Genomic DNA, 15,903 nt, shown 5'->3' with positions numbered 1-15,903 from the left:
ACTTTCAATGTATATTTCAATATTATTACATAGTATCAGTTTATAATTTTAAAATACATACTACTCTCCACAGAATAATTATCGATATTCATCGACAAGCATACAAGTTAAAATGGTGTAATTTTTTTTGAAATAAAAGAATTAATTTTTTTTAATGATGAGTGCATTAGTACAAGTTAAAAAACGTGTGATAGATGTCACGGTTAATAAATTGTTACACGTCACACACCTCTAGCTTACGGCCCTGTTCGGCAATATTAGCGGTAGCGGGTAGCGGTTAGCGGTTGAGTAGCGGGTAGCGGTTAAAGTAGCGAGGAGCGGTGAATAGTAGCGGGTAGCGATTAGCTGTCAAAGTAGCGGTAACTAATATGAGTGTTCGGTAAAAGTAGCGGTGGATATTATAAAAATAAAAATAAAAGGAAGAATATTATTTAAAATTTTATTATAAATTTGTCAAACGCTACCCGCTACCTTAAACGCTACTAATTTTAACGTTTGACAAAAGCTACCCAACCGCTACCTCAACCGCTAACCGCTACCTAAATCGCTACTTTACCAAACACTTACAAATTTTACAAGTAGCGTCTTGACTAGGTCAAAACGCTACCCGCTACCTCAAACGCTACCGCCGAACACGCCCTACCAATAAGCTATACGTATTGGAGCAAGCTTTGGTGCGGTAATCCGTGATGACACAAGGAGGTTACTGGTAGCAGCGGTAAAACGGATTGATGCACAATGGAAGCCAGAGATGGCTGAGGCGGGTGCGGCAAGATATGGGCTGGAGGTGGCGAGGTGGTTTGGGTTTGAAAGGGTGGTCCTGGAAGGTGATGCGCCAACGTGATTAACACAGTGCACAACAAGGTGGATGGTGATGCTCCTATTTTCTTGATTTACGATGATATCCGCAAGCTAAGTGGATTATTTAGTTTCTTTCAATGTATGCATGTTAGACGAGTTGGGAATACGGTAGCTCATTCTGTTGCTAGATGGACACTGGAAACTCCATGGAACGTATTTGTATGAACTCCTTCCCCCAAGGAATACAAACCTTGGCGGAACTTGACTTGATTTAATGATAAGCTCAATCTTTCCCTCAAAAAAAATAAAAATAAGCTATACGTATTAATGAATACGGTTTGACATTTAAGTAAGAATCAAACAGTTTAATACGGAGTAGGAAGTAGGAGATCGAGACCAACTATAAAGATGGTTGTGGGTTGTGCCTTAAACAGTTGAACCTGAATTGGCTCAGCCCATCACTCGTTCTGTCATGCCAAAATAAAATTCAAAGGGTGGCCTAGGCTTAGCCCAACCCGACAACTCTCGATCATGTCGTGTCGTGGTTGCCTAAACTTAATTTCACTGTATTTAACATGTTAATTTTTGTCGGGTTGTGTCATGCTTTTTTCAAGAAAATGCAACACGAGTACGACCCACGACTTCAGATTTATTTCGTACTTTTTCGATATCTATTTCATGCTAGACTTTTTTCGTGTTTGACCGTGCCGTGCCGAACCCGCCGGTGCCATTTTTAAGTAGCTGTAGCTGTAGCTGGTCCACTAATTATGAATGAAAACAGCCAAAATTGACCAAGAATAATAATGAAGTGATTAGTGAGTACAATAAATGGTGGAATAGAGTGTTAAGTGACAGCTAATTAGCGAGTAAAATGCGCAGAATTTTACACACAAACAATCAAACACACTCCATGTAACACCAGTACACTCCCCCAACCAAAATCCCCAAATAAAACCATCGTAAAATGGGACCCACTTCCGACGTCATGTCCTTTTCAACATTACCAAACACAGCGCGGGTCTTTTAAAACCTCACATACCGTAACTCTACTATACTATACTCTACTCTACTCTACTCTACTCTACTCTACTCTACTCTACTCAATCTATCTCTTTCTCTCTCTAAAATCTCACACTTTGTAGAGAGAGAAACTTCCGACACCGACGACATTTTCCGGCAGCCTCATCCTACTTTGTATGTTCTCTTGCGCCACCCTCTCTTTATTTTGTTTTATTCTATTTAATACAAATTAATTTCTCTCACGTTTTGAGTTCATGTCTTAAAGGTAGGGTAGCTAGTTAACCAAATGACCAATGTCTACTAGTTTAATTGATTAACATCTTGGTCTTGCATAGTAGTAAATTCCCCAAAATTTGTTGATGTTGATAAATCTAATTCCATGAATGTAATTTATGTCATAGACACTTGATGTTTTTATTTTCACATCTAGTGTTTTCTATGTAAATCCCCCCTTTTCTAATTTTTATGCTATAAAATTAATGGATTAGGGTGCAATTTAGCAAGCAAACGCGTATCTGAAAGTTGATTTGGATCCTTTTTCTTTGAACAGATAATAACAGCATTTTTAATCAATTTAATCTAGATTTTTTATATATTTAGTCGCTCTGTCAGTCACAAGGTATGAAGCTGCTTTGCATTCTTTGTTAATTACAGAGAAATGCTTTACTAAAGAAAGAAAGCAAAAATGAAATTGTTCACTAAATTGATAAGAAGTTAAGAACCCATTTTGATGTTAATGAAATTGTTCACTAAATTGATAAGAACCCATTTTTAATGAGTGAAGATTGCAATGTTGGAAGCAAAATTGGGACTTGGGAAAATGAGGCCACCATTACAGGGAATTGCAAATGATCTGAATGGGAGATTGGCATGTTACAAGCAAGATTGGATTGGTGGTATTCGATCTGGTTTCGGGTATGTTTCGGGTTTTCTGAATCCAATCAGTTCATTTCCAACAATTTAAACTCCAGTTTAAATCAATTTCGATTCAAATGTTTGCTAATTTTTCTCAATTTTGGAGTGTAGAATACTGGCCCCAACCACATTCATCTTCTTTGCTTCTGCTCTTCCTGTTATAGCCTTTGGGGAGCAACTCAGCAGAGATACAGGTGATTTTCCTCTTACTTTATGACTTTATGTTACTCTGACTCTTCATTTCAGCTTAATACCCGTGTTAGGTACTCGACACTTTAGAAGAACAGAAATTTTACAGGTGATTTTTTATTTTTGATACATTTTTTTGGCAATGTAGATGGAAGCTTGAGCACAGTTGAGACTTTAGCTTCAACAGCAATATGTGGGATCATACAATCAATTATTGGTGGGCAGCCTCTTTTGATTGTAGGGGTTGCAGAACCAACTGTGATTATGTACTCTTACCTATACAAATTCGCTCAAGGGCGGCCCGATTTGGGAAAAGAACTTTACCTAGCTTGGGCAGGATGGTATAATTCTAATTTCTGGACAAAAAGGATGATGATTTTGGATTATTGATATAAGGTTGAAAGTTGATTAACCTTAGTTTTTATTTTGTTTGCATTTGATTTCCCAGGGTTTGTGTATGGACTGCCCTCATGTTGATTCTTCTTTCGATATTCAATGTTGCCGCAATCATTAATCGATTCACAAGGGTTGCTGGGGAGTTATTTGGCATGTTGATTACTGTTCTTTTCATCCAAGAAGCTATCAAGGTATTACACTGAACTAGTTTTTAGCTCGTGCTATGCACGATTATATGTTCTAAATTAAAGGGTACGTTGATATATTTATTTGCTGGAGACAATGAACTAATCAATTATTCGACCGTTCATGAAATACGGAGTAGTATGTTATGAATGTAAAGAACATTAATGAAAAATATATTGGGAGTCATGAAAGAAACACAAAAGTAAATTAGGATTTCAAGGGCTAATCAATCAAATAAGAAAAAAAAAGGGAAAAACATAGAAAATCGAGGAGTTGACACGTGGCAACACAAAACGTTGTGTTTTAAAATATTAGTATAGATTTTTTATCAGCCAACTTAGCAAATAAATGTGGCACTTTGTTCAGTTGAGTGTTATTTACTTGTAATGGTGTTTATGTAGGGAGCTGTAAGTGAGTTTGGAATCCCCAAAGCCGAGGATCTTCGTGAACTGAAGTTCCAATTCCAGTGGCGTTATGTAAATGGATTGTTAGGGGTCATATTTACATTTGGTCTAATTACAACGGCCTTAAAGAGCCGTAGGGCTAGATCATGGCACTATGGTACAGGCCGTATCAGGAACCTTATTGCAGATTACGGGGTTCCTTTAATGGTTGTGGTTTGGACTGCTATATCATTTAGCGTTCCTAAAGGCGTTCCAGAAGGAGTACCTCGAAGACTTTTTAGTCCTCTTCCTTGGCAATCTGAATCCTTGTACCATTGGACTGTTATCAAGGTAATCACTCATTAGATTGTTGTAATTACGAAGAATTTCTTGGTTTAAATGCTTTGGAATGCACCATTATTGCATAACTAGTAACTCTATCTATATGAAAGTTTCAAAGATTTTAATCAGTTTCCAAAATGCAGGATATGGTCAAGGTGCCTATTGTATATGTTTTTGCTGCAATAGTCCCTGCTTTAATGGTGGCGGGACTCTATTTTTTCGACCACAGTGTTGCTTCACAACTTGCACAGCAAAAGGAATTCAATCTGAGAAAGCCTTCTGCTTACCACTATGACATCTTGGTGCTTGGTTTTATGGTATGTTTAATAAAATGAATGACTACCTTCTCCTTTTAGGCTCCGTTTGGTTTGGTGTAAAACGTTTTCATTGTAAAATGATGTTCTATGGAAAACATTTTTCAAGGGAATACACAATTCCAAACTAGTTTTCCTTTGTTTGGTTCCATTAAAGAAAATGGGAGAAGATGGTGAAGATTGAGGGGAAGAAAGGAGAGGGAGGTAAGGAGGAAAAGTGGTTTCTCTCCCTTCCAAATGGAAAATGTTTTTCCACCTTTGAGGGAGTTATGGAAAATTGTTTTTTGTCCCTTGCCCAACCAAACGACGTAAAATGATTGAAAAGGGAAAAATCGTTTTCAATGAAAACGTTTTACACCCTACCAAACGGGAGCCTTAAACACAATATCTCATTGAAATCATCAAATGAATTAAAGTGACTAATGATCGTGCTTAAATTTTGGTTGTGCCATGGTAGACATTGCTCTGTGGCCTAATTGGTCTTCCTCCATCAAACGGCGTCCTTCCACAATCTCCAATGCATACAAAGAGCCTTGCTACCCTGAAGAAGCATGTAAGTGTATTCCAGCTGAAATCAACTTGTTAGCATATTAACTGTTAAGTCATTCGCCTTCTTATATCATGTGATTTTGTTACAGCTTATAGGGAAGAAGATGGTAGAATCTGCAAAAGAAAATATGAAGAAACGCGCTAGCAGCACTGAAATCTATGGTCAGATGCAAGATATTTTCATTGAAATGGATGAAAACGCTGATGTAAGCTCTCAAAATACTTAATTAGTTGAGATAATCTATATTTTTAAGTATATTAGAAAAGTGCTGGATGATAACATAACAGTTGTTGCCTTGTTCAGCCCCATCAAGTTGCCAAAGAGCTTGAAGAACTGAAACAAGCAGTGATAAAGGGAGACAACAAAGAAGGAAAAGACAACAATACTTTCAGACTTGATCACATTGATGCTTATTTGCCTGTTAGAGTCAACGAGCAAAGAGTTAGTAACCTCTTACAATCGATCCTTGTAGCAGGCGCTGTGTTTGCTATGCCCGTGATCAAGTTGATACCCACCTCTGTTCTTTGGGGATACTTTGCGTATATGGCCATTGATAGTCTCCCAGGGAACCAGTTCTGGGAAAGAATCCTCCTTCTTTTCATCACTCCATCTAGAAGATACAAGTAAGTTACACTTGATTGTCCAAACCTGAAAAGTACTTAGAATTTCCTAAAACAAATTTTAAACACTTGAGAACCAATTGGTAGAAGGTACACCCGGTTGCATGTAGAACTACATGCAACCGGTTCGTTTTATACTTTTAACCCCTCAAAAAGCATATTTTTATAGTTTACAAGCACATATTTACAAATTAAAAGCACTTTTTACAGTTTTAAAGCACATTGTTACAGATGAAAAACAAAGTTTTGCAAGTAAAAAGAAACGGAAGAGATATATAAATATGTGCTTTTAAATATGTAAAATGTGCTTTTAAATATGTAAAATGTGCTTCAACCCGGTTGCATGTAGAACTACATACAAACGGGTGCACCTTCTAATTTGTGGTTGAGAACAAAAAACTTGAAATGATACCACAACAGTTTGTTATGTCATCCTCAACATTGATATTGAAATAATGAAATCTGATCACTATTTAATAATCAATTGACGGGCGCAGGGTTCTGGATCAAGCACATGCATCATATGTTGAATCAGTGCCCTTCAAAAACATTGCTGCTTTCACTCTATTCCAGTTTGTATACTTGTTGATCTGCTTTGGGATTACTTGGATACCGATTGCTGGGATTCTTTTCCCGTTGCCATTTTTCATTCTCATAAGCATACGGCAACATATTCTCCCGAAAATGTTCCATCCAATTCATCTGCAAGAACTTGATGCTGCTGAGTATGAGGAGATTGTTGCTGCACCAAGACGTGCTCTTAGCTTGTCTTTCAAGGTATTTAAGCTTTTCATTCATGGATACACAGTAATCATATACGAAGTATAATAGGGAAACAATGTGATGTGATGAATGATTTGTGATTTGCAGAGGGAAACTCCTGAAGACGAACCAGTGGGAGATGATGGTGAGATACTTGATGAACTTACAACCAGCAGAGGAGAGTTCAAGATCAGAACCTTGAGCTTTAAAAATCCACAGGTGAGAATGAAATTCACTGTTTCTGCAGCCTACTTTTAGCATGATATATACTTTGATTCTATTTTTTCGGAAAGAAAACCAGGTGGAGCTTAATTACTTTATAGTGTATGCACTCCAACGTTGTTTTTTTTTGTTCTAGTGAAAGAGAGGGGAAGAAACAAGCAAAAAATAACAAAACTAAGCAAAAACCACATTAAGGCTCCGTTTGTTTTACCTTTTCGGAAAATGATTATCCCATTTTCCTTTGCTTGTTTTGTTAAGAGTGGAAAACAATTTTTTCAAAGGTGGAAAACAACTTTTTCTAGGGGAAATCCAACTTTCCTTTTGAAAAGAAGGAATGTCATATTTTCCACCCTAATCCCTTACATTTCCTTTTCTCTCCTCTCATTTCCACTTTTATGTTATTTTTCTTGTAAGTTGTAAGGAAACAAACAAAGGAAAGCTATTGATGTTTTCCTTTGAAAATTGTTTTCCATGAAAAATCATCTTCCTAATCCTAGTCCCACCACAACACAAAATTCCTTGCCCAATCTTAGTTGAAAAACACTTTATCTTTGATATGGTAGATACTTGCTGTGAGATTTGTTTTCTGCTCTAGTTCATAAGTTCATAACACATTATTTTCAGGGTGTGCTTACTTCTTTTCTTAGCTTGGCTTGACAAGTAACAAGAACTACTCGCATGATTTCTTATACGAATGTGCCATGTTTTATTTTTTTACCAGGTTCACCCGTAAAAGATTGTTCCTCCACAGACCACAGTGAAGTACTAATACTTTAGTATGAGCAACCAGGATTCTGAAAGAGCATATTGCATCATAGAAGAAGGAGAGGGACTGACTTTGCATAAGGAAGTTGAAATCTTAGAAGAAACTGAAGAATTATACGAACATTTCATTCTTTGTAGAAAGGCAGTTAAAACTCTGTGCTAGGACTAATTAGGAAGGTGTTACCACATCATTTTTTCTTAGACATTTTACTTCCTAAGTTGTATAGGAATAGCCAATGACATCTTAGTGAATTTGTTAATAGGAAAATTTGGTAATATTAATCCAACCTTTGACCGATTTTCTTTTATTAAGCCCACCTACGACATATTTTTTAATAATCCCACCTTTATTACCCAACAACTTTTATTGGGCCCAACAGGTCATAAAACTGTTGTAAGCGGCATTATTTCTCTACATGGCAGTACTCTCTCTCGATATATTCAGTCATCATCATCAATTCATCACCATCTCGTTGACTTTTTCACCGATTACCGGCCACTTAAGCCCAATAAAAGTCGTCGGGTAGTAAAGGTGGGATTATTAAAAAATATGTCGTAGGTGGGATTAATAAAAGAAAATCGGCCAAAGGTTGGATTAATATTACCAAATTTTCCTTGTTAATATTGAGGTTATAGGTATATTAGCTCCTTAAATTTTACATGTATAACCACCCCCGGAACATAAATCTCAAACTTTTTCTCTCAATTTTATGATTTTAGACGATTGATCCAATTAAGGATGTCAAAAACTGACCGGAAATAAATTCATGCATTCAATCCATGAGTATAATGATCAAGCACAAAACATTATTCGATTATATCCGATCTGTAACCTGTTGATGACCTGATTTAACAGACATGTTCCCACCTCTCACAATAAAAGGTTGGGCTTGCAAAAATCGGCAACGTAAGAATGCATGATAGAAAGCACAAATTGTGGGCCGTAAATTTATTTCATACATTTTCACACACAAATAAGGGGTTATGGGCCGGCATAACGGGATAATTGTTTTTTTTGTTCAGAAGGTAAGATGAAGTGTTTACCGAGTCGGAACCTCGCACATGTCAACCCAATCCAGATTAACAGGCTGGACACTTTAGGAGTGGGTGGGGGGGGGGGGGGGGGGGGGGGGGAGTGGTAAGGGATCTCTCCCTCAAAGCGCAAATTTTTGGCTATAATAGCCAAAGCTGGTTGTACCCCCATCCAAAACGATGTCGTTTTGTGTTGTTTAAAATGAACATTAATATACTGATACAAAAATGAACATTTACTATTTCGGAAATGAACATTTATTTATTTATTTGGAATGAACATTTATTTATTTATTTGGAAATAAACTACAAAAATGAACATTAACTATTTCGGAAATGAACATTTATTTATTTATTTATTTGGAATGAACATTTACTATTTTGGAAATGAGCATTTATTTATTTATTTGGAAATAAACAATATAGGCGCTTGTAAAAACATAAAAGACCAATGAAGTGAACCATTTCATTGTGAACATTAACCATATATTTATTGTGAACAAACAAATAAACAAGAAAGAACAAATAATTCAACAAAAAAGAACAAACAATATAAAAAAGAACATAAAATTCTAGAAAAAAGAACAACCAATACAACAATTATGAACAATTTTATGATGAATTTTAAAGCCAACATGAAAGAACAAACAATACAACAAGAAAGAACAAATACTGGTACAAAAATGAACATTTATTATTTCGAAAATGAACATTTATTTATTTATTTGGAATGAACATTTACTATTTTGGAAATGAACATTTATTTATTTATTTGGAAATAAACTACAAAAATGAACATTTACTATTTCGGAAATGAACATTTACTATTTCGGAAATGAACATTTATTTATTTATTTGGAATGAACATTTACTATTTTGGAAATGAACATTTATTTATTTATTTGGAAATAAATAATATAGGCGCTTGTAAAAACATAAAAGACCAATGAAGTGAACAATTTCATTATGAAAATTAACCATATATTTATTGTGAACAAACAAATAAACAAGAAACAACAAATAATTCAACAAAAAAGAACAAACAATATAAAAAAGAACATAAAATTCCAGAAAAAAGAACAAACAATACAACAATTATGAACAATTTTATGATGAATTTTAAAGCCAACATGAAAGAATAAACAATAAAACCATATATTTATTGTGAACAAACAAATAAACAAGAAACAACAAATAATTCAACAAAAAAGAACAAACAATATAAAAAAGAACATAAAATTCCAGAAAAAAGAACAAACAATACAACAATTATGAACAATTTTATGATGAATTTTAAAGCCAACATGAAAGAATAAACAATAAAACAAGAACGAACAAACAATAAAGCAGATAATTATTATGAACAAACAATATAAAAAGAACATAAAATTCCAGAAAAAAGAACAAACAATAGAAGAAGGAGAGGGACTGACTTTGCATAAGGAAGTTGAAATCTTAGAAGAAACTGAAGAATTATACGAACATTTCATTCTTTGTAGAAAGGCAGTTAAAACTCTGTGCTAGGACTAATTAGGAAGGTGTTACCAAATCATTTTTTCTTAGACATTTTGCTTCCTAAGTTGTATAGGAATAGCCAATGACATCTTAGTGGATTTGTTAATATTGAGGTTATAGGTATATTAGCTCCTTAAATTTTACATGTATAAACATAAATCTCAAACTTTTTCTCTCAATTTTATGATTTTAGACAATTGAATCCAATTAAGGCTGTCAAAAACTGACCCGATCCGACCCATTTCCGACATAAATCGAAGTGACCGGAAAATAATTCACGCTATTGATTCTGAGTTTTGATGATGACAACGCAAACTTCCTAATCGTTGTTTAAGTGTTTTTGTAATGCAAAGTTAGGGAGTGCCTGAGTAGGACAAACTAAGCATGTGGAACAAACACCAAGCAATGCAGGGAATCCTAAAGAATCGATCAAGTTTGCAAATATAAAGATGGTTGATCCTAAGGATGGTTGTTCCCAAACAAGGTTGTTCCCAAGGAAGGCTGTTCCCAAAGAAGGTTGTTCCCAAGGAAGGTTGTTCCCAAAGAAGGCTGTTCCCAAAGATGGTTGTTCCCAAAGACGACTGTTCCCAAGACGGCTGTTCCCAAGACGGCTGTTCCCAAGACGGTTGTTCCCAAGACGGTTGTTCCCAAGACGGCTGTTCCAAAGACATCTGTTCCGAAAGACGGCCGTTCCCAAAGACGGCTGTTCCTAAAGAAGGCTGATCCTCAACGGCTGATCCTAAGCAAGTTATTAAGGTGTTCCTCATATATTATAAGGATCATCAATGTTCCGGAGAAGGAACAATGCATGAAGCGTTCAAGCGAAGCTTCAAAAGGTGCCAACATAGAAGCTACAACATATGAGTTTATGTTTAGATTTTATGTAAGTATTTTAATAACGTTTATGCATAATATGGAACAAAAGGAACACGTGTGTTTTAATACGTTTGAGAAAATAGTTTTTGTAAATAGAATAAAGTTTTATAAAGAAAAAATCTTTTGGAAAATAAATAAAACGCTTTTAATAAAATCAACATTGGATTCTGATTCAGAACTCCTTGTTTTCCAAGAAAAGATTTTACTTGTTCCTAAAACTGCTCCCACTATTCTCTCTAAAATTGAACGTGTTAAAAGTGGTTTGAAGAAGTCTCCCTGTTTCTCTCAATCAACGTGCACGTTATTGCTCCCAGTAACTGTTAGTGGCAGTTGAGGGGAACATGGGAAACTGACCAAGAAAGTTCTTCTATAAAAGGAAAAGGTTTTAATTTCTCAAATTACAACTAACAACGTGCAATATTTCTAAAGAACTTAAGAGTTTTTATAAAAGTCAGTTTGCAAAAGAGCGTGTTCCTAAAGTTCCTTTATTGTACATAAGCTTTATTAAATACTAGAGTTTTCATAATTCGAGTTGTAATTGTGGGGTTAAGGATCAAGTGATCCTTGAGTTTTGAGTGTGAGGGTCGAGTGATCCTTGAGTTGTGGGGTTAAGGATCAAGTGATCCTCGAGTTTTGAGTGTAAGAGTTGAGTGATCCTTAAAGTGACTTAGAGTCAAGTCAGCGAGAGAGTGTGAAAGGAGCAAGCACAGTAATCAACGGGGATTGCTGTGAGGAACTCGTGTTCAAGTGGAACTCGAGTTATTGAGTGTGTTGTATTCGAGCGATTACAATATATAAAAGAGTTTGAGGTTTTCGCTTCTTGATAAGGATCAAGAAGTTTCCTCAGTTTTCACATTCTTCGTATTAATTTGTTAGTTGTTCCTTTAATTTCTAAATTCCGCAAAGGAACACCCTAAGTTCAACGAAACAATTCCCCCCCCCCTCTTGTCAGTGTTCCTACTGGAATATCAGTTGGTATCAGAGCTGGATCTCACAAAAATACAGGAAACCCTGTTGAGAAAAAGTTCCTGGAAAGTATGAACACTCACGAGAAACTCGAAGAAGGTTATTCAACTCAAAGACCTCCAATGTTCAACGGAAAATTCTATATCTATTGGAAGAACATAATGGAGATCTTTATCAAGGCAGAGAACTATCAAGTTTGGCGAGTCATAGAAGTCGGTAACTTTGAGGTAACAAAAACCAATGGTGAAAATGAGGTAGTTCCTAAACCTATTTCTGAATTTGTGAAAGAAGATTTTGAAAAATATGAAATCAATGCTATGGCTGTTAAGATTTTGCATTGCGGCCTTGGACCTCATGAACACAATAGAGTTATGGGGTGCAAGAGCGCAAAGCAAATCTGGGATCTCCTTCAAGTCACACATGAAGGAACAAATGAGGTCAAACATTCTAAAATTGATTTACTGATGTCTAAATATGAACGTTTTGAAATGCATCCACAAGAAACAATTCAGGAGATGTTTACTCTTTTCACTAACATTACTAATGAACTTGTTTCCCTTGGAAGAATTATTCTCTCTGATGAACAGGTTAGGAAAATTCTAAGGAGCATGCCTCAAGATGATCGATGAAGAACCAAGGTCACTGCATTGTTTGAAACCAAGGATTTCACCAAATTCAACATTGAGCAGCTGGCAGGATCCTTAATGACACATGAACTACATCTAGGATCAGCTGTTCCTGAGAATCCAAAGAACCGAGGTATTGCTCTTAAGGCTGAGGAACTGGAGGATTCAGAACCGGATGAAGAAGAGGCTGCCACTTTGGCCAGAAGGATGAAAAGATTATACAGAAACCTTAGACCGGGAAATCAAAAAGGAAGGAACTCCGGAAGAAGAACAATTGGTTCCAAATCCGACCAAGGATGCTTCAAGTGTGGTGATCCAGACAATCAAATCCGGGAGTGCCCTCAGTGGGAATACGAAAAAGGAAAAGGAAAGGATCAACTCAAAGAAAGATTCAACAAACCCACCTTTTCCAAACCCAAAAAGGCAATGATTGCAGCATGGGGAGATGTTACAGACTCGGAGGACGATGATGACCAACCAGAAAAAGAAACTGCCAACCTGTGCCTCATGGCAAAGATTGATGGAACAATGCAAGATCCATCAAACGAGGTAAGTTCCACAACTTCTCAATCTTTGTCTAATAATAGGTTAATTGAATCACCAATTGAAACTCTAGTATTTTTTGAAAAGCTTAGTGTAGTAAAGGAACAAAGTAATAAGGCATTGGAGCCCAATAAAGATCACATGACATACCTAAATAATGTTAGATATGAGGTACAAGGTAGGTTCTTGGAATTGCCTGACAGGAACAACTCTCTCCAAGACTCTCTTGGAAGAGTTAAAAATGCACATACTATTCTTGATGAAACTGATAATATTGATAAAGTTCAGGAACAAGAGGATTTCGAACTTGGTTTGATTCACTTTACAGATGAAAATAAAAGGATAGATGAACCAGTTTTTCAAGAAATCAAAGCGAATCAGGGAGTTCCTGTGCAAGAGGAACAAGCAGAAAATCAAGGTGTTCCTGTGCAAGAGGAACAAGCAGAAAATCAAGGTGTTCCTAAGCAAGAGGAACAAGCAGAAAATCAAGGTGTCCTTGTGCAAGAGGAACAAGTAGAAAATAATCTGGGAGTTCATGTTCAAGAGGAACAAGCTAATCAGGAGGTTCCTATCCGAGAGGAACAAGCAGAAAATACTGGAGTCTCCTTTCAAGAGGAACAAGAGGAACTCAAATGGATGTTCAGGAACAAGCTTGATGAACATGGAACAATAGTCAGGAACAAAGCAAGGTTAGTCGTTAAACGCCATAATCAACAGGTGGGCACTAATTTCAAAGAAACATTTGATCCTGTTGATAGATTAAAAACTATAAGAACCTTAATTGTTTTTGCAGCCTTTACGGAAATTAAGTTGTACCAAATGGACGTCAAAAATGCTTCCCTAAACGAACATTTAGAAGATGACGTCTATGTGGAACAACCTCCCGATTCTAAATATCCTGAATTTCCAAACCACATCTATAAGCTTGACAAAGCTCATTATGAGTTAAAGCAAGCTACTAGATCGTGGTACGAAATATATATGAACTCCTTCTGAAAAATAATTCCAAACGAAAAACTTTATTTTTTGTACAAATTTACGTTGACAATATACTATTTGGTGCAACAAATGAAAGTATGTGCAAGGATCTTACAAAGTAAACAAGCAGAGAGAAGCACGAGAAAATGAGACTGGAACTGGGAATGATCAAGCTAAGATAAGGAAGCAGGAAGATCCTCTAAAGGTATAAACTTTAATATTAAATGCTTGGCCTTGATATATATTCATAATTTTACGTGCGAAAGCATAGCTGAAGTTTACCATCGTTAGGGATCAACTTACATAATGAAAGTGCATAATACATGATTAAATAAATGAATCAATAATGCGAGATGCAAAAATAAGCTGTTCCACAATTAGGTTTACCATTATAATTTTTCATGTATTCTCTCAAATTTTTTATCATTATTTATCTTTTAGAATTTTATTTTTATCTTTATTTTTTCCTCGAATTTTTTTTTATCTTTCCGATTTTTTTGTTTATCATCCACATACATAAACCTCACAAATTCATTTCTTATTCCTCAAATTCTTCTTGTTCCCAACAACTAAGAAACTAATGGAAACAATCCAAATGGATCTCAACTACTCAAAAATCACACCCACAAATACACGTTTAACCTCACCTCCTTGTACCTCTCTCATAATCTATTCCCCACCACTCCATACTCCTTCACCAACAATGGTGAGAACAAGTATCAACAGAAATATGACAAACAAAAGAAACTGAAACTCTACCTCACCAATCCCCATGGAAACCTCACCACTCAAAACCCCTGAAAAAAACCCAAACCCATTCACCTCCAAAAACCCAACCGTTTGGAATCACCCTTGACCCAATACCGGCAAAGATTCAATTCTCACTGGCGACAATAGTGGCGCTTCGCAGGGGGAAGGAGTAGTCGGTCGAACGCCGGGGGAAGTGGGAAGTGGGCGGTGGTCGGAAAAGGAGGCGTCGAATGTCCTCTCGTCCAAGAATGTTTATTTGGTTGAAGGTGTTGTAATAAATAAGATTGAATTAGACCGAATCGGTCAGTGATGAGGAGGATGTAAGTGAAAAGGAGGAAGAGTCTGTAAAAGTTAATAAAGTGACAAAGGTAGAGAAACATGCGAAAGAGAAAAAGGTGAAAAAGGGTGTTCATAAACCACCTACAGGAGGGAGAAGGAATATGTGGATTGCTACCAAAGGAACAAAAGTAATTAGTCCTTCTACATATGTTGATATTTCCTGTGATGATGAGGATCAAGAGGGGGAACAAGGATAGGAGGCCATTAATATTGAAAATAAGGAGAAGGAACAAGCATCCCAACCCAAGGATGTTGTTCCTAATCCTAGAGTAGTACATGTTCCTCCCCCTACAGCTGTTCCTGTTGGTTTTACTAGTTTTGGTGGCTTTCATTCTTATGCTAGTTCCTCTAGTTACTTGGGATCACAGAAGGATCCCTCGATTGAGGAACTCAAGGAGCGGGTTGGTCAGGTTAAGGAAATGATGGCAATGATATTAGATGTACAGGAAGGCACGGATGCAAGGATTGTTCAGTTACAGGCACATGTGGGTGTTTTAGTATCAGTAATCTAAGGAGATGGGATCCGGTCTGCATCAACTCAACGCTCAAGTGACTACGAGCTCCTCCACAATTCTTCAGAAGCTTGAAAACTAAACCCTTCACCCATAAACCTGATCCGCTATTTTGGTTGTTAACTTGGTTTTGTTATTTGTTTCGAACAATTTTTTTTCTATTTTATTTTTTATGTAACCCTCAATTTGGGTGACATCATCGTTATTTTTATTTTTAGAACCTGTGGAACCTAAAACTTGCATCTCTAAAAATTGGTTGATTTCTTTTATTATATATTATGCTTACAATTAACGATTTTTT

The 15,903-nt window shown here is 36.2% G+C and overlaps 1 protein-coding gene across 1 annotated transcript; it reads left to right on the top strand.

Moving 5' to 3' along the window:
- Nucleotides 1–1,836: 1,836 nt before the first annotated feature.
- LOC110787892 (boron transporter 4) lies at nucleotides 1,837–8,171 on the top strand. The gene is made up of 13 exons (XM_021992531.2): nucleotides 1,837–1,995; nucleotides 2,606–2,736; nucleotides 2,848–2,930; nucleotides 3,074–3,266; nucleotides 3,374–3,512; nucleotides 3,909–4,241; nucleotides 4,376–4,549; nucleotides 5,004–5,099; nucleotides 5,185–5,301; nucleotides 5,400–5,719; nucleotides 6,214–6,493; nucleotides 6,587–6,697; nucleotides 7,422–8,171. The coding sequence occupies exons 2-13, from the start codon at nucleotides 2,612–2,614 to the stop codon at nucleotides 7,431–7,433; spliced, it is 1,983 nt and encodes a 660-aa protein (XP_021848223.1). The 5' UTR covers nucleotides 1,837–1,995; nucleotides 2,606–2,611; the 3' UTR covers nucleotides 7,434–8,171.
- The last annotated feature ends 7,732 nt before the right edge of the window (nucleotides 8,172–15,903 follow it).

Source organism: Spinacia oleracea, chromosome 4, assembly GCF_020520425.1.
Source record: "Spinacia oleracea cultivar Varoflay chromosome 4, BTI_SOV_V1, whole genome shotgun sequence".
In the NCBI taxonomy this organism is placed as follows: Eukaryota; Viridiplantae; Streptophyta; class Magnoliopsida; order Caryophyllales; family Amaranthaceae; genus Spinacia; species Spinacia oleracea.
This window is presented reverse-complemented; position numbering and strand designations above follow the sequence as displayed.

Excerpts from the sequence above, each read along its gene's own strand:
- LOC110787892 (XM_021992531.2), top strand. The coding sequence starts at position 2,612 with ATGTTGGAAGCAAAATTGGGACTTGGGAAAATGAGGCCACCATTACAG. Across the intron at positions 4,242-4,375 it reads ACCATTGGACTGTTATCAAG|GATATGGTCAAGGTGCCTAT; the intron begins GTAATCACTCAT and ends TCCAAAATGCAG. Across the intron at positions 5,720-6,213 it reads ACTCCATCTAGAAGATACAA|GGTTCTGGATCAAGCACATG; the intron begins GTAAGTTACACT and ends TGACGGGCGCAG.